Here is an 18,512-nt window from a genome sequence, read left to right as displayed (position 1 = left end):
GGCCCTGGCATCCAGAAGCCACCCACCACCCTGCACACCAACCACTAAGCCTCCTGCTCTCACCGCTCTCCAGCCACCACCAGTCCCAACGTGGGGCCAAGGGAGCACCCACAAGGCCTGCTGGGCAGCCCCTGGATCAGGTCTGAGCATTGCTGGGGTCCCCTGGCCAGGGGCAGGGTGGGGACTGCAGGAAGGAGGTGGCCAGCTCTGGTTCATTTTTTTAATGGCAGTTAATACAAAGGCTCCGCCCGGGCAGCCCCGGGTTCAAGTGTCTCCGAGCTCAACAGAAAAAAACAAAAACAGAACGACCAAGAAAACACGAACGTGGAACCAAGGCAATATCGAGGTCTCCAAACCACTGGGAAGGGGTCTCCCCGCTGCACCCGAGGGACCCGGCTGGGGGGGTGGGGGTGGCAGCAACAGGGGCGCCAAGGAGGAGTGTGGGGGACCCAGAGGCATTGAAGGTTTACCCCTCTGCAGGGAGACCCCTGCCCTGATCCCTGGCACCAAGGGGTCCCACCATGTCTGGGTGGAAGGGGACGGCCAGGGGCGGGGGGGGGAGCAGGGCAGTGCAGGAATTGCTGGTGTGGAATCACCTGACATGGGGCTTTGGTCGTTCCCCCCGGCACACGCAGCCCTCGCATGGGGGTGGTCCCAGGGTTTTGGGGGGCTTCAGGCAGAGCCAGGCTGGATTCATCCCCTATTGAGAGCCCAGGTCCCAGTGGGAGGAGGCGCCCGTGCATGGCGCTAATGGCACTTGGAAAGACCCGGCTGCCCACCAGGAGTACAGGGGGCAGGCAGGGGCCCAGCCTTGGCTGGGGTCTGCCCACAGACCCCCTAGAGGAGGGTGGGAGTCCCACCCAAGATGCAGGCCCAGGAATGGGCGGACAGGGGGGCAGGAAGGCCCCGGAGTGACCGTCTTGCTGGCACTGGTGGCCTCAGTCCATGGGGAGCACGCTGCTGCTGCAGCATACAGCCCTGTGCGTGCTCCCGGGCGGCCAGCGCATGGCGTGGGCCTCAACCCCATCACACAGGCAAAGGCCTGAGCTTGATGCATGTCTCAAGGATGTGCGGGGCAGTCCCATGAGGTCCGTGGTGCCCCTAGAGGCCAAGCACCAGCAAGCTCAGTCCTCATGCTCCCCCAGACCCACACAAGGCACAGGACCATGGCTTCAGCATAGGCGCCTGCTCCTAACACCCGGGGCTGCAGCCTGGGCCCTGAGACGCAGCCCCAGAGCACAGGCTAGGGCTCCTGCAGCACCACCTGTCCTAGCCCGGACCCCAAGAGGGGCAAACAGCCAGAGAGGAGGCCGGGACAGAGCTAGACCCCACCTGGCTAGGCTGGAGATGCCCTGCTGCCCCATGTGCAAGGCAGGCAGGAGCTAAGAGGCTGGCCCAGGTCCTGGGCAGGAGCAGCAGGAAGCTCCTTGAATCACAGGCTGCATCTCTCTGCTGCCCAAGTGGGGCTCAGCCCCCACCACGGGGCCGGGAGCAGGTCCCAGACAACCCCAGGAGAGGTGCTGACCCTGGCAGCTGCAGACAAGCCTGGCAGGTGGGGCCTGGGAGTCTGGGGGTAGTTCTGTCCTGCAAGGGTCAGGGCAGCTTGGGCCCCAAGGGGCTGCCCCCAGCTAGGGAGCAGCCTGCCATAGCCAGGGGCATCCATGTCGGAAGCACGGCCTGGATACAAGCCTGGCACAGAGAGCCCCCGCCATGCATAGATACAAGCGTGTGCAGGGGAGAGCCAGGGGCTCAGCCCTTGGGCCAAGGTGTTGGGGACCCCCAGCCTGCCCCGCACTCGAGAGTGCGGCCTGGTCCCAGAGGGGCGGGGGGGCTGGGATGCCCCTCCCGGCATTTTGGTCTGCGGCGCTGCCTCCTTCGCCTGCCGCGTCCCGCTGGTCTTCAAGGCACTACGTGAATGTCCCCTGCCGAAGAACGGGGGCCACAAGGGGGCACCCCAGGCACTACGGCGCCCTCAGCTGGCCCAGGCTGGTATAAACGTCCTCGGCCGCGCTCAGCTCCTCGAAGACGGGGAGGAGGTTGAGCAGCTCTGTGTCCCCCATGTCGTCGAACCAGGACTGCACTGGCACCTATGGGGCAAGGAAGAGTTTAGTAGGGAGGGGAGGGGGCCCCGCCTCCTCGTGCCCCCTAGAAGGGGTTTCCCCCACCCCCCGTTCCTCTCTCACTTGCAGCCTCCAGCATTGAAGGTCTAGGAAGTTCTGATTCAGGGGCCGTCCCCCTCACTCCCCTGCTCAATAGCTGCTGCTCCCCCTTTGCTCCAAGGATGTGTCTGATCCCTTTGTGAATCTGACTAAACTCTCAGCTTCCACCAGATCTGGTGGCCACGAGCCCCATGCTTTAATGACATGCTGGGTGGGAAAGAACTTCCTTGCATTAGTTTTGAGCTCACTGCCTGCTAGTTTCATTGTGCCCCCTGGTTCTTGTCTGGTGAGAGTTGATAATAAATCCCTAGCGACTTTCTCTTCTCCATTTAGTATTTTTTAACCCTTATCATGTCCCCTCCATACCACTCATCATCCTCGTTGCCCCTCTCTGGACCTCCCCTACTTCTATATCCTTTTGGAGGTGGGGGACCAGAACTGGGCACCATATCCAAGATGGACGCACTACGGATTTATAGAGGAGCGTTGTGATGCTTTCTGTTGTGTTCACAATTCCCTTCTTAAACCCTAACTTGTTGGCCTTTTTGATGGCTGCTGAGCTGTGAGCTGATGTTTTCAGTGAACTGTCCACACCAACGCCATCAGAGCATAGGTAAATGTGGGGTTATCTTTGCCCAGGTGCATCACTTTACACTTATCTCCACTGACTTGCACCTGCCATTTAGTTACCCGTTGGCTCAAGTCATGCCAGATCCTTGTGTAGCACCTCACAGTCTACTGTAATCTTTACAACTTGGAACAAATCAGTGTCGTCCACAAATCTGTCTAAAATTTGGCTACAGAGGGAGTGCTCAAGTGACAAAGATGACTTCCCAGGGAGATTGGGGGGTAGGGGGAGAAGACGGCCCTTTGGGCTTCTCCCGACGGGCGCAGGGGTGCCCGGGGGCTCACCGCATTCTCGGGGTGGAAGATGTAGGAGGCTGGCGAGTTGTCCAGGATGAGGGTCTTGCGCAGGTCCCGGCCCAGACGGCTCAGGTCCTTGACGTAGCAGCCCTGGTGGAAGACGCACGACTCCCGGAAGAGCCGGGCCCGGAAGACCCCGCGCTGGTCCAGGAGGTCCGTCACAGGGTCGGCGTACTGACAGCAGGAGAGAGCCAGGGTCATGGCTCAGCCTGCGGGGGCAGGTGGGAGCAGGGGCCATGACCCTTCCCCCGGCCACACAAGCCCTGCCCCGGACGTGCCATGGCCACGCGGGCAGTGCGGGGAGGTCCCACCCCGCACCCCGGCTCTCACCTTGGCCAGGCTGGCAGTGAAGAGGACACACTCGAAGAGCTCCCCCATGCGCCGCAGGAACTCATCCACAAACGGCCGCTTTAGCACATAGACCTGGGGGTGGATGGGGGGCTGTGAGCAGGGGCAGGGGGGTGCACAAATGTAGGGGGTCCCTCCCCACCCAGGGCACCTGCAGAGTTTGGTCTCCAGGACCCGGTACCAAATGCCTGCCACCCCCAGCCCACCCACCCCCCAGGCCCTGCCTGCCCCCGACACCTGATGCTGGATCACCAATCCTTGTCCTCGTCCTCCTCCAGCGTCGCCGTGCCAGCAGCCACGTCCCGAGACAAGTAATCGAGAATAGGCCACGGGCCTGGCACCAGCCTATCCTGGATTACTTGAACCGGGCCGTGACCCCATGGGTCCTGCTCCGCTCTGGGGCCTGAGGCTGAGCCGATGCTGAGACTCCCCCAGCCCTGCCCCTGCCTCGCTCACCTGGTGTGTGGTCCCTTCTATCTCGACAGGCACAATGAAGTCAGCATTGCTGATCGGCTGGGGGTGTCAGAAGAGAGCAAGGGAGGTTAGCACAGGAGCTGGGGACCCTGGCCCCAGCCAACAGGATGGGGGACTCGAGCAAAACAATGCCACGACCCCAGGGCAGCTGTGCAGGCCCAGGGCAGAGCAGGGGGCAAAGACCCTCTGAGATGAGAAGACCCTGACTGTCAGAGCTTGTTGGCAACAGGTTGAGCCTAGGCACTAATGCAAGCAGACTGGCAGCATGGCAAACACAGACACGTGTGTGCAGGCGTGTCACCCCCACATGCCAGCAGCCAAGAGACATTTCTCCACTGGCACCTGGCTGTCTGGCCCCACTAGAGCTCAGAGGAGATTTTGAATGAAGAGGGGAGGGAGCAGGGGTCCAACAGCTGATCTAAGCCCCTCTGCTCTGACACCCACCACTGCCTGCTGCAGCTAGGGGGGCTCAGGAGCTTCACGCCCATCATGGCACCCCCGTCCCCCCCCAACACAGCTCCCCATCCCTGCCCCCTGGAGTCACCTTGAAGGAGCTGTGCACCAGCGTCTCGTCCAGGTCGATGACGACGCAGATGCGGCCCTGGTCCTGCTGAGCCGCCTCGGGGAGCAGGCATGCACTGGGGATCTACAAGCACACATAAGAGGAGCCATCAGACCTAGCCACAGCCAGCTCCCACTGCAGGCACCTGCAGAGCCCCATCCCTACAACTTGCAGATGGCCCGGGGCAATTCCCCCCACCCCTGGCAGGTACTCTTGACCAGACACTGCAGGGATGCAACTCCCTGGGGCCTGGAGTGAGGGAGCCCTGGCTGGTGCAGCATCACTTGCTGCACGGCATGACTGAGTCAGAGCGCCCTGATGCTGCAGTCCGAGGGCCTGCAAGGCAGAGCCAGGCATGTGCCCCAGGCACAGCCCTGGTACAGGGAAGGCTGGAGTCAGCTGCATGGGCTACAGCACTGAGGCTGCCATTACACTCCCAGGAGATGGACAGGCCTGGCTTTAAAAGGTGAGGCTGGGAGCTGGGGGCGTGTTCTGCCTTGCCCAGGAATGCAGCTGGCTCTGGGGTGGAGCCCTGCACCCAAAGTCATGGGCCTCCCCCAGGCCCAGGTGGGTTTCGGCTCCAGGCATGGGCGGAAGGGTGGAGGAGTCTTTGCAGGGGGGAAGGACAACCACAGACACACACATGGACACAGACACATGCACACAGCAGGGAGACACACACATACCTGGTAGAACTGGTACTGAAGACACGGCAACAGATCAGACTGGGGGAGAGCAGGGGGGAAGGAGGAGAAACAGAGGTGTTATGAGGGGGGTGAGGATCCACACCCCACAGGCTGTGACAGCCCGGCCAGCCCCTGGCACAGGCAGGCACCCACTCCGCTTGCTGCCCGGGCATAAGCCCTTCTCTCTGGGACCAACCCACAGCTGAGGGGAGCCGCGGGATGCAGGGGCAGTTCGCGGTGCCGGACAGACAGGCAGACAGACATGCAGACAGACAGACGGGGGGGAGCTTTGAGAGGGAGGCTGCAGGCAGGCAATCATACACACGTGCACCGAGCACCGGCGTGACGGAGAGGTTGTAAAGAGGGAGCCCAGGGTTGAGGGATCCCTGCTCCCACCAGATGCAGCAGCCACAGGAGGGCTGGAGCAGAAGTCCAACCCTGGGAGCTGCTGCTGCCCCCATGCCCCTGCCCCGGTCCCCGTACCTTGGCGATGGTGCTGGCCTGCTCCGTGCGCGGCCCGTGCTCGCCCCCGCAGCCCGGCTGCCCCACATTCTGCGCACGGAGGCAACAGAAAAGTGCCTTGAAGATGCTCCGGCCACGAGGCTTCTTGGGGGACGACTGGGAGACCAGGCCTAGGGGACAGCAGAGGCTCTGTCACCAGGTGGCTCCCCCACAGCCAGCACCCATGCTCACGCCCCGCAGGGCCAGCCCAGCCCTGGGCTGCGGGACCAGACCCAAGCAGGGACCCTGGGGTGGGCCCAGATACAGGCCTGAGGCGCCAAGGTGGACATGCACGTTGGCCTGGACCTGATCCCAGTCCTTGCAACCCAGAGCTGGCATCAGCCCAGGCCCTGGCGCTCCCCCATCCCAGCCAACTCTCATCATATAGTGACATCCCCCCCCAATACACACACATGCGTCCTGCCCCACGCTGTCATGGCCCCATGAAGACGCCCAGCTGCCCCAGTGGGTGGGACCTGAGCCCTGGCTGAGGTGCTGGGGGTCGCGGGCAGCCTGGAGGGCATCTCAGGCCAAGCAGAGAGCATCAGGTCAGAGCCTCAGCCTCTCCATCTCTGCAGCAGCCAAGGGGGGCTCTGGCCCCCCGGCCTGGCTTCTCCCTGCCCCAGGCAGCGGTGATGCCCACCTACCTGCAAGGGACGTGAACACCCTCTGTGGGACCCCCGAGAGCCACTGCCCACCCTCTACAACCCCTGCCATCAACGCCTTATGGACCTTGGGCCAGGCTCTGCCCACCCACGTCAGCCACCCCGGGCGCTCCACAGCCAGGAGCTTGGAGCCCGCAGCAAAGCTTCCAGGCCTCGCTCAGGGGCGAGTGCCCTGCCCCAGCTGGGCAGAGGCAGGGGGAAGCATCCCTGAACCAGGAACAGAGGGACAATGACACAACTCCTGCCCATGGGCATGGCCCCGCACCCAGTCACCCCAATACATGCTGTGCACACACACACTTTGCACAACCACACACACCATGCACATGCACACTTCCCCCACGTGCACACATACTGTATGTATGCCACCACACGCACACCTGCATACACGCCACTGCACAAACACCCTGTCCCTGTGTGCACACACACACAGGTCTGTCCAGTCTAATCTCTTCCCCTGTCCCCAGCAATCCCCCCTACCCCACCAGGCAGACCTGACCACTCCTTCCCAGCCCAGCCCTCCAGTCCCCAAGCTGCAGCTGGGCACTGGGCAAAAGGAAGCTCCGCATCTGCCATGGGCCGCAGCTGCACATCCTCAGCCACAACCCACAGACCAGGCCTGGCCTGAAATGCGGCCCCCATGCCCTGTGCAAAGGCAGGCTGGCCCCCGGGGCAGGAAGGGGAACGGATGCTCCCAGCCTCTACCAGAGGGCTGCCAGAAGAAGATCCTCCCCGGGCCCCACTGGTCGAGTCTCCTGGCTCCCAACACCAGCTGCAGACAGGAAGTGCCTACACCGCCCCTGCCCGGCCTCAGGACATGGGATTAGGACGGGACCAGGCCTGGAAATGGGAAGGACCCACGCCAGGAGTGCAGATCCAATGAGGCCATCTCCGGCCCCCGCCCGCCCATGCTCGGCTGTGGCCGCTCACATCTGCCCAATGCTCCAGGCAGCTGCGAGACAAGAGCGGCCGGCGCGGGGGGAGGGGCAGGCCGGGCTGAATCGGGGCTTTGTTCCCTCGCAGAGCAGCGTGGGGTGCTGGGCTCTGCTGCTCCAGGAGCCTCCCGATGGCGCCCGCTCCTCTGGGACATCAGGTACTGGGAGGTCTCACTTGGCACCGAGCCGTAGCCTGGCCGGGCATTGGCACCTCTACAACACACAGGGTCACCTAGCACCAGGCGATGCAGCCTGCACGCAGGTCCCCGGGCCCCAGGTGCGGTACTATGCTGCTCCCCGGCAAAAGCATCCCATAGCTGCAGGGTGACGGCAGGATCTAGCTCCCGGCTCGGCTGGCCCCAAATGTGGGGTGAGACCACAGAGGCAGAGCACCTGGCCAGCTCCTGCAGCTGGCTGCTCATCAAGGCAGGCATCTGTGGCCATACGAGGGATGAAGCCATCTGCCCTTTGGCCCCAGAGCCCCTTTGGGGAGCCCTGCTCAGGCCCTCACTGCCGGGATCCTCTGCCCAGGTTCATCTGCCAGGCAGCGGGTCCGGCTGGGCCTGGAGGGATGCACTGGGGTCACCCCCCACCCTCTGTCAGCAACTCACACCTTCTCCTGGTCAAACTGGACTCGGATGCATCACTGGGGCGGCCCAAGCTGGCGGCTCCCATGGACCCCAGCACCTGGCCCTTGTCAGGCCTCCACCAGCGGGGTGGAGGTGACCCATCGTGGGGAGCAGGTATGTCCTGGCTCATTCTGCATCCGCTCAGATCTGCCTCGAGGCTCCAGGAGGCACAGATGAGTCTCCCAGCAGCTCCCTTGCTCACGGGGGGATGGAAAGAGGCAGTGGAAGGAAGAGTAACCCCGGCTGGACTGCCCTGAGCTGCCTGCCCCACGGCTCCTCCACGCCACCGGTGATGGCAGCCAGCACCAATTGCTCCAGTGCCCAGCTCCTGGCCACGGCAGGGCCCAGGCGGATGCAGTGGCCAATTTGAGGAGGAGGAGGCTGAAGCCTCAGGACACCGCACCTATCCTCAAGGGGCACCTGGGACCAAGGGAGATGCTGTCCTAGGGCAGGGATCCCACCATCCCTCTGCTGTCCCAGCCCCAGTGCCAAAGGGCTCCTGGCACAGGCAAGGGCTCCCTTGTGCCGGCTGCAGAACAGATCCATGGAGAACATGGGGCCACGTTTTCAGGGCAGCTCCTCCACCCTGCAGCAGCTGCCACCTTAACCTCTGGGGCTGCCCCCGCCAGGCCCCAGCAGATCAGTCCCTGCCAGAAACGCCAACCTTTGGCATTCAAGGGCTGGAGAAAGCAAATGGCCACCGCTGCCCCCAGCCAGGGCTCCTGCACAGGACGCAGTCCCTACTGCTCCAGAGGTGGGGTGACTGAGGGGTGACCTGGCCCACGGGGAGGGCAGAGCATCTGGGGAGCGAGTGCTGCTTTGCGCCACCAGCCCAGATGGGGAAGGATTGTTACCCAGAGCAGCCCTGCCACCTCCAGGAGCCTCTCTCCCCCAGCCCCGGAGGAGCAGGTGTCCTGGGTCAACAGGGCAGCGGCCTACCCCTACCCCAAGGCTAGAGGTCCTGCAGTGCGCAAGGGAGGAGAGAGGGAACAGCAGCCCATGGCTCCCCCAGCGCACACCCACAAGCCCCCCTCACCCAGCCCTGCCCCTGCCAGAGCCTCGCTCAGCAATGCCCCGGCTGCTAGGAGGGATCTCCTGGGAACGGCCTTCCGGCAGGTCTCTGCCCTCTGGGCTCCTGCCTCAAGTGGCTTGAGACGCGCTGCTGCTGCCATGCTCTGATCCCTGGGCAGGCAGAGACAGCGCAACCAGGTGCCACAGAGTCCTCGTGGACAGGCTGAAGGAATTCATTGCAAAGACGCCCCCCTTGGCACCTCCCTGCCGCCCTCCACGGGAGCCCCGGCCGTGAGGAAATCCAGGCCAGGGCACTCGTACTACGTGTCAGCTGGCAGAGATGGAAGATATGCAGCAGGGCCTGAGGCTCTGAATCTGCACGCCCCAGTGCCAGGACCCAAGGCTCAGGCCCCAATCCAGCAGCCCTAGCACAGCCCGGGCCCCAGCAGGTCTCTGCCTCCACCCTGGAGACCTTGGGGGATGAGTGGCACTGGAAAGCCAGCACACTACAAGGCCTCAGCCTGAGGACCCTGGGGCCAGCTACTCCTGCACAGGGAAGGCAGCAAAATTGCCCAAACAAGCCCAAACTGACAATGGCCTCACACCCGGTCAACGTGTCAAACAGCCCAGGTCCTCCCAGCATCACCCAGGAAAGCCCCCGACATCGCCGGCTCCAGACCCCCCTCCCTATGAACCACGGCACTGGGCAACAAGCACTGAGCCAGCAATGCCCCCAGACTGGCTCCAGGAAGGGCGGGATCGGGAGGCCTCCGTAGCCACCCGGGACCTAGAGCCAGAGCTACTGTCTGGTGGAAGAGCCAAGCAAACCCATGCCCAGGGCGGAGAGGCAGGGTGCCCTGGGCTGGGGAGCTCAGTGGAGCCCTGCCTCACCCAAGGGCTCTTACAGCCTGGCTGCCCCCAGGAGTCCCATCCTAGCCACAGGCCGGACGGAGGCATCCACAGGGGTGAGTTTGTCCAGTGAAGCTCAGGAACACTGCTATCACTTACCCCATCGCAGCCCAACACATCTGCTTGCATCCGTGGGCTCCCCAAGCCCTGGGGCAAGGGACCCAGGCAGAAAGTCTGTAGCGTGGGAGAGCTGGGTGAGCGGGGTCAGGCTCTAGAAGGCAACTGCGATCTCCACAAAAGGCAGGTCCTTCAGTGCATGTCCCCAATTCCTGCTCTGGGACCACAGCACAGGAGACAGCCCGGCCTCAGCCCGGGGAAGCAGCAGCTCCCAAATCAACAGGATGGCAGCACCAACAACCCCAAGGCCAGACCCTGGCTTTTGCGAGGGCAAGAGGCCTCCATGCTGGAGCAGGGAGCACAGCTGTGACAGCAACTCCAAAACCCACACTTGCAGATCTCGGCTTCCCCCGAAGGAGCTGCTCCATGGCCAGCGGCAGGGCTCCTGGGCCAAGCTTCTGGGTTCCTAACTCCTCTGGCCTCCTCCAAAAGCCCCAGCCCTGCTCTCAAATGCAAAGCAGGTGCCTGCATGGCCTAGTGGACTGAACACAGAGCCGGGAGCCAGGAGCACTGATGCTCTACTCTCGCCTCTGCCACTTCCCCCCACCCCCCTCAAGCATGTCCCTTCTCCCTGCCAGGAAGGCTGTCATAGGGCAAGAGGCAGGCTCGGGGGTAGCATCTGCACTGCGAGCATCAGGGGATGAAGAAGCATCTGTCCTGGCACAAGAAGCTCCTGCTTGCTTTGGCACCCAGAGCTGCGCCTCCAGCACACTTCTCCCCTACACATTTGCCAGCCACAGCTGCTTAAGTGAATGCATCTCTCCTGGGTGGGAGGGAGGACACACGGCAGCTCTGCACTGCAACCTGGTGCCTCCTCTGAACCTGCTCAGGGGAGCTCCCCATTCCCGGAAAACCCTGTCCGTGTCTTCCACCCATCTACACTAGGGCTCCCACAGCTGCCTCTGGCAGCCAGCCCAGCCCAGCCCAGCCCAGCCCAGGCCCCTCCCAGCAGGCATGGATGGGAGGGATCCCAGAGCAATGACTGGCTGCCCTTCCCCAGGCATCCCAGCCCATTTATACTCAAGGTAGGAGGAGGCTGATGGAGATCTAGAGTGGGCAGGGACTTCCCTGGATTGCAGTCAGGGTGAGGGGATGGGGAATGCCCTGCTGCTCTGCTCCCCCATCTCACAGCTGCAGCTGGTTGCTGCTTATCAAACAGCCTTCCCGCTAGAAGAGCCAGTCCCTTCTCCCTTGGCATTGATACAGAGCAGGATTTTCCTTTGGAGTTAAGGGATCCCCCCCTTCCCCCAGTAACTCAGCCAGAATCCCTCTGGACAGCAAGCCCCTGAGAAGATGCAAGTGGCAAAACCTCTGCTGACAGCAGTGCCCGCGTGCCTGGGAGGCTGACCCTGGGGCAGGAGCTGGTTCCTCGCTCACATCTGTGCAGCACCAAGCACATCGGGGCCCAACCTGGCTGCAGCCTTTGGAGGCAGCAGTAGCACGGCTGCAGCAATGACAACCGGACTGTGCCAGAGCCCTTGCCATGGATGCACTAACGTGAGCACCTGCTGCAATGCCCTTTCCATGGGTCAGCGGGGAGGATCCAGAGGTGTGCAGTGGTGTGGTTGCACCCTCTTTCCATCAATGCGGCAGGAGCAGCAGCCAGGGGCCTTACCTCCCTAAAGACGGTAGGAATCTCCCCTCCCTTCCCCGCGTGTCTCACCCTCCCCCACACCTCCGCCTGCTCCAGAAGGACAGCACAGGGGCCAAGCTCGGCCCAGGACAGCGGTAGTGGCAGTGGCCAGGCAGGCTCCCCCTCCCTGCCTGGTCTCTGGGGTATTCCCCCCAGCCCAGACGCAGGCCCAGGAAAGGGGAAACCACCCACCCACTGCCACTGTCCTGGGCTGAGTTTGGCCATGGTACTAAGTGGGACAGGAGCTGCCCTCACCCCTGGGACAGTGGCAACAGCAGGCAGGGAAAGGAGGGGGGGAGGGAACATGCGACTGAGCAGGGAGGAGGGAATTCTTACTGCTTTGGAGACTTAAACGCCCTGACTGCTGTGTCTGGGGCAAGGGCTGCCCGCCCTGGCACAGGTGGCAGGACGGGTGCAGGCACCCCAGCAGCGCTGGATGCTGGTCCCACACCCCTCTTTGTAAGATCCTGGATCGGCTTCTGCCGGGCCCACCACCCTGCACTGGGGTCAGGGAGCCCGATCTCAGGGCGTGGATCAGCAGAGCCCCACAGGAGCACGCACGAGGCCTGGGAGTGAAGATCCGCAGGAAGCTGGCAAGATCCCACCCACTACAGGGCATCTGTGACCGTAACACCTAGCACCCCCCCAATACACACATATACAAGACCCCCCACAGCCCAGCTCGAGCCCTGGTGAGATGACAGGTGGCCACACAACACAGCACCCTGCCGACCTGTCCCTCGAACCAGCTGTGAACGGGTGAGCTCCTGTCCTGGGGTCTATGCCACTGATCCATCAGAGGCATCCCAGCAAGCTCTGCAGGTGCCAGCTCCAGAGCCAATGCAGCAGGGGACCAGGCTGGGCTCTGCCTGGGTGCTCACTGATGCAGCTACCCTGCCTTGTGCTCTGCAGAGAAACCCTAAACAACTTCAACCAGGCCACACAGGAAACCTGTGGCGGAGCCAAGACTGGAACCGAAGTCTCCCGGGCCCCAGGTTAGCACTAACCGCTAGCCCAGCACCCTAACCGCTAGCTCCGTTTTCCTGCTGACACAGACTTTGGCACCGCACTCTCCACCGAGCGCTTGGCCCAGGACAACCACCAGCTCAGGCACTAAACTACATCCGAGCCGCAGATCTTTGCAACCCACGGAGGTGCCTGTGGATCAGAGTCACAGCAAACAGGTTCTTCCACCTGAATAAAGCCTCAGGACAAAGATCTTCGCATGATTCAGGAAAGAAGTCTCCTACAGCAGCTCTACATCCGTATTTCATTTTTACTGATTTAATGCTCTCATTAAAATGTATCTGAAAATGGCCATGCACGCACATACACAGACACACACACACTCTCTCTCCTGCTCTCTCATGCACGCATGCGCACAGCATCTGCCTCCATGAGCACAGCTGCTTGCTGTGCATTTTTCAAAACAGAGCCATCGAGCACATTGCCAACTGATCTAACTCCCCCCAGGAATGGCCGGCACGATCTGCAGCCCTGCTCCCTTGCAGCCTGTGAAAAGCTCGAGCCCTGAAAAGAACCGGGCAGGAAGGACCGGCCCTGCCCCTTGCGCAGACACTCACAGGACACCCACCAGCGACCCGGAGAGTCGCCACCTGGATCTGAGCTCTGGGGCTGTTCCCCGAGGACAAGGGGCTCTCGCCCTGCCACGCTGGGGAAATACCAGCTGTAAGAAGCGAACACAAATGGTTCTTGTGAAGTTCCTCAAAGGACCGAACCACGCAGGGCCATGACCAAGGCCATCAGGCTGCAGATTTGGAGCCAGCCACCCAGAAACAGAGAAGGGAAAAGGAGGGAAACAATTAGGTGGTTTCTCTCTGGGAAACGACTGAGTGCTTAGACATGATCGGAACCAGGGGAGAATTGTGCTGGTTTCCCTTTGCACAAAGGCTCAACATCCCTAACCATCAGCCTTGGAAAGCTCAGTCCATAAACAAGCGCGAACTACAGCTCTCCCCGGCAAACACCGGGACAGGACGGGAGTCTGATACGAGGTGTCTCTATCGACAGGATGAAGAACAACTGAGAACAGACCCCCCAAAACCGCTCCGCTGCAGAGATGCTAAGCCCCTACAAACCAGGGATCATCCTTTCACCGGACAATTTAAGTCCCAATGATGTTTTCTCCTTAAGTGGTTTCATTCCCAACGCATTGCCGTAATAAAGCAGAAAGGACATGGCTGCCCCTACTCCTCCCGGACCGAAGGGCAAGCGTCAAAGGTTTGGAGGGAAAACCTGAAAGTCCGAGGACCAAAATTCTCTCTGATGGGACGAAGGGGATGAGAACATCCCAGTGGCACCCGGCATGGAGGGGATTTATCCTGCCGAAAACGCCAGCACCGCTCCCACGCAGCGGCTGACCAGGGTCTGCAGTTCAGAGACCGGGGGATTGCTTGCTGACAAGCCCATTTTGGTCACAGAGGATTATAAGCACACAACCCAGCAATGGGGAAATGTCGCTTGCAAAGACCCGGGCTCAGCATCTGCAGCCCTGGGTTCGCGGCTGAGAGCTTGGTGGAGCCCGACGAGGAAGAAGGGGAGCTTTCCTTCCTTACCGAGCAGCCTCCTCCTCGGCCCGTTCACAAAAAACCTGTTCCACTTCCTTGTCACGGTGAAGTTTCATTAGAAAGAGACTCCGGCCTTCTTCGTCCCCTGGGGGTGCCACCCATGGGCGCAAATGGCACCGAGGTGCCGGCCTGTGTAGAAGGTGCCCACCGCCTTTCACAAGCAGCCAGAGGAGGCCTTGTTTGTTTGCAAGGGCGCTCTCTGCCCAAATCAGTGCTGCTCTGGGTGACTGCCAGAGCCTCCATTTCCCCCGAACTGGACAAGCCAAAAATGAAGCGAGTCGATGCTGGCACCCAATCCAATCCCTTCACATCAGCCAGGGGCGAAGGGGAGGAGAAACAGCAGCGGGAGTTCAGAAGCGAGATCAGAAAGCCACTTCCAAGGCGCGATACCCCTGCCCAAACGCTGGCCAGGCCCTCTGCTCCGGGGAGCCTCCTCTCCCCGCCAGCTGGAGAGGAACAGTGGCAAGCAGCCGCCCTTCGCTCCCGCCAGGCAGAGTCGATGTCTCGCTTCCCCGAGGCAAATCTGCTGAGAGCCCTTAGCCCCACGGTGCCAATCCCCAAAGAATCCACCGAAGGCTCCAGCACCGCGCTGCCCGCGTGGAGCCGCCGGGCAAGCCCAGCCCGGCCGGGCACGGCTCAGCTGCCATGGGGGCGCCCGGTCGGGTGCTCGGGGTGTCGATAACGAGGCGCTCGAGGCAGGGGCGCAGGGTCCCGCTCCAGCACGCGGAGGTGCCCCCAACCAAGCGCTCTCCCTGCCTCGGGCTGCAAACAAATCCGTCGCCGGGACCGTCCGGAGCACCCGATAACCGGGCCAGCTCTGCCCGCTCCTCCCGGGGCGGCGGGAGGGGAGCCCAGGCGTAGGCACTGCCCCGAGCCACGGAGCGCCAGGCGCGTCCCCCTCCGCCCCCGTCTTGTTTACAGCCAGGTGCCCGGCGATGCCCCTTGCGGGCGGGCTCGTTTGGGAGGCGAAGCCAACATGGAGCCCGAGCCGGCCCGGGCAGCAGGAGCCCCCCGAGGGCCACCCCCGGCCGGGGGGCGAGAGCCCGGCAGGGCGAGGGCGAGGGCGGAGGCGGCGCCGCCGCACAGACGGGCCGGGGCCGCGGAGCGGGGAAGGGGCGGCCCGGAGCGGGGGGGGGGGGGGGGGGGGGGCGGCCGGCCCCTCGGTGCGAAGTTCCCGCTCGGCCCTTACCTTGCTTGGCGAGCCCCCGGGCGTCCTCCCTCCGCACTTGGGTGATGATGGAGCCGCTTTCCATCTAACAAGCCCGCGGCCCCGGGGATCCTAGGACGGGCGGGGGCGGGGGGTGCCCGGGGCGAGGGGCCGGGCCCGGCAGCGCTACATGGAGCGGCGCGGGCTCGGCGGCTCCAACATGGAGACTCCGGGCGGGGGAGGGGGGGCGCCACCGCTCGGGAGAGGAAATGGGACGCGGGGCGGTTTCTAGGCCCCCCGCCCTCCTCCGGATCAACAGCGGCCCGAGCTCGGCAGCTCCCCGGCCCCGGACCGGGCCGGGGCGAGGCAGGGCGGGGTGGACCGGGGGCTCCCGCCCGCCCGCCCGGGGCCGGGGCCGGGGCCGGGGCCGCGGCCGGGCGGGGGGAGGGGGGCGCGGGGCGGCGGCGACGCCGTCACTGTTGCAACGTTCGAAGCTTTTGTTACGTTGTTTCCAGGCCAGGGCGCTCGGAGGGGAAGGGGAGCCTTGAAACGGCTCCCGCGCCCTGATTGGCCGCCGGGGGGAAGGGGGCGGGGCCAGCCCGCTACTATGCGGTGTTTACCTAACAAACATTCCAGCCGCCCGGGCGGGGGCGGGGCGGCCACGCCCCCCAGGGGCGGAGCCCGGGGGCCTGATCCTGCTGGCGCCGGGGCGGAGCGCGCTGCTGCGGGGTGAGCTCGGCCCGTGTCCCCGCCAGGGGAGTGCGGCTCAGCGGGGCCCTGGTGCTGGGCGGCTGTGCCAGGGGACGCCCGGCTCCGCTAACCTGTAGGAGCTGGCGATGGCAGCCGCGCACCTCCTGCCCTGCCCGCAGGGGAGCCCCAGGGCTCCCCCTCCCTCGCCCCGGGCACCTGGGCACCCCCTCCTGGCCCTGCCAAGCTAGTGATGCACCTGGCCAGGAAGGAGGCCTGGCCGGGGGATCCCCAGGGCTTGCTCACCCTGTGTCCAGGCAGTGTCCTAGGGCTCCCTGGACTCATTCAGGGGCCGGTGGGCTCTTTGTAATTATTGATATTTGTCCCCAGTAATCACTTCTCATCCTTTTCTGTAGCCTTTCACTCTAAGGGAGGCTAATAGGTGACTTGATGGGCCTAGGCCCACGCCCCTGGAGGATGGCAGATAGGCCAGAGCCTGTGCTAGGATCCTCCTTGTCAGACGGGGATCGGGGAAGCCTGGCATCCCCAGCCGAAGTGGGTGCCCTATCGGCCTGTCTAGATGCAGTGACGCGGGTGTACAGGAAGGCCGCGAGGCTCCTAGAGGAGGCGCGGATACGATCGGCACAGTTTGAGCTCGGGTTAGAGCGTAGAAACCACGACGAGGGCTCCGAGTCTGGGCCACAGGACAGCCGGGGACAGGAGAGGCGAGGATCAGATAGCAGTTCTCCGCCGAGAGTAACGTCATCTATGGTCACGTATCCGAGCTCGGTTCGTTTCCAAATCAAACCGTAACCCGTGATCATTCAAATCCAGTCGCATCTTTGCTCCGCAGCCATGTCAAGTCAGTATCCACGTTGTATTTCAGCAGCTCCCTGCGCTTGGGATCTGCCAGGTCTGTCATGGAAAATGGGCCGGAGGCAGGGGAGGGAAATGTTTCCCTGGAAAAGATATTCTAGGCACTGAATTCAAGGGATCTCTCCGCAAGGAAAGGAGTCCTGAGGATTCTGGCGGCTCTGGCACCTCATCTGTCACCGCCTGGCGAGACTGACAAAAAAACCGAAGTCAGTTCCCAGCTGGATTGCCCTCTGGGAGTAGCACCCTGCAGGGCCGTGCACCAGGGCTGGGGAGGTTGAGAAGGCCCCCGCAGCCTTGCACTGCAGTCCTCCAGGTCCAGCATTGGTCCAGAGAAAGGGAGAAAGATGGTAACGAGATTCACACTCCACACGTATCCCAGAGAAGTGACTCGATCCCAGCCTGTACGTGGAACGATTTACCAACCGTTGTGGTAGATTCAGCCTTGCTGGCAATTTATAGATCAAGACTGGATGCTTCCGTAAGAGAGATGCTCCAGTTCAAACAGGAAGTAATTCTGGGGAGTCCCATGGCCCGTGTGTGGTTAGAAGTGATCACTGTGGATCAAGCATGATCATCTGCAAATCCCCCAGGACTCTTCACCCTTCCCATTCCCCCCGGCATGAGACTCTACGGACAAATCGCCAGCCTTGCCCCAACTCCACCCCAGCTCTAGGAAACCACTTGCGGAGCTGAACTGAGTTTGTTCCCGTGTCCTGTGCACATTTGGCTGGGCCAGCTGTGGAGATGCTACAATCTGCTCTTACCCCCTCTCAATTAACAGTGACTCTGGGCCAATCAGCATCTGCGCTGATGGGCTGTGAACTTCAGTTCCTGGCACGTTGGGAGGGCCGGGTACTCGCGCCTGGGCTGGATTCTTAAAGTGGTCAAAGGCAAAAGCTAACACAAACATTCAAAGCAAGAAAGCCCAGAGGCTTACAGGGGATGTAATCTCAGCTCCCAAAACATCTTACAAGTGGGAAACAAAACGCACAAGACTCTGCACGCCAGCAGGGAAAATATTCTCCATGGATCAAAGTCGCTCCTGCGTGGAGGCTCTGTACAGGCCTGTGGATTACTTAAGTCCCACTTAAACCTGCAAAGTGAGGCTTAAGTGGGACTTAAATAATGAATAGGCCTCGCACAGACTGCACACCCGTCAACTGGTGCCAGATCACACACACTGGCTGACAAACTGGAAATCATGGGATGGAGCAGGATTTGCTAACTGGCTGGAGCTGTCTCCAGTCCAGTGCTCTATACCTTGCAGAGCCAAGGAGCCCCAGGGCCCTGATGTGCTTGGAGCTGTACAACCAAAGGAGAAAGAAGTGCTCCTTGGTTTCAACTTCTAGAGCTTCTGCTCCAAGAACGCGACAGATTTCTGTGCTGCGCAAGCTCACAACAGCTGGTGGGTGAGAAACACTTGGGCCACATGCTGCATCTGGCCCTTGGAAAGACGTTCTTCAGAAATCTGTTGTGACAAGCAGGGCACAAAAAGCAAGCTTTGTCTGCCTTGGACACAGTGTCCCGCCACTTCCTCTCTCTTGAGAGACGCGAATGCAGGGAGGAGCTAACTGGGACCTGCGGAAATTTTCCATGTGATTTTTTTTTTTAAGCACATATATATAACACGCCACAATCTGCGCTAAAGCTTTGTAGTGCGT

The 18,512-nt window shown here is 62.3% G+C and overlaps 1 protein-coding gene across 2 annotated transcripts; it reads right to left on the bottom strand.

The window, feature by feature from the left end:
* Positions 1-206: 206 nt before the first annotated feature.
* CTDSP2 (CTD small phosphatase 2) lies at positions 207-15,751 on the bottom strand. 2 transcript variants are annotated; one of them, XM_059719400.1, is made up of 8 exons: positions 15,331-15,751; positions 5,637-5,785; positions 5,154-5,192; positions 4,450-4,551; positions 3,888-3,944; positions 3,414-3,506; positions 3,072-3,257; positions 207-2,087 (listed from the first exon to the last, which is right to left on the bottom strand). In XM_059719400.1, exons 1-8 carry the CDS (start codon positions 15,392-15,394, stop codon positions 1,962-1,964), a joined length of 816 nt encoding a protein of 271 aa, XP_059575383.1. In that variant the 5' UTR covers positions 15,395-15,751; the 3' UTR covers positions 207-1,961. The 2 variants fall into 2 exon arrangements, with proteins under 2 accessions (XP_059575383.1, XP_059575384.1); XM_059719401.1 differs by lacking the exon at positions 5,154-5,192 and having other exon boundaries at positions 15,331-15,748.
* Between the last annotated feature and the right edge of the window lie 2,761 nt (positions 15,752-18,512).

Source organism: Alligator mississippiensis, chromosome 15 (genome assembly GCF_030867095.1).
Source record: "Alligator mississippiensis isolate rAllMis1 chromosome 15, rAllMis1, whole genome shotgun sequence".
Lineage (NCBI taxonomy): Eukaryota > Metazoa > Chordata > Crocodylia > Alligatoridae > Alligator > Alligator mississippiensis.
Note: the sequence above shows the minus strand (reverse complement) of the source record. Positions and strands in the feature narration are given on the sequence as shown.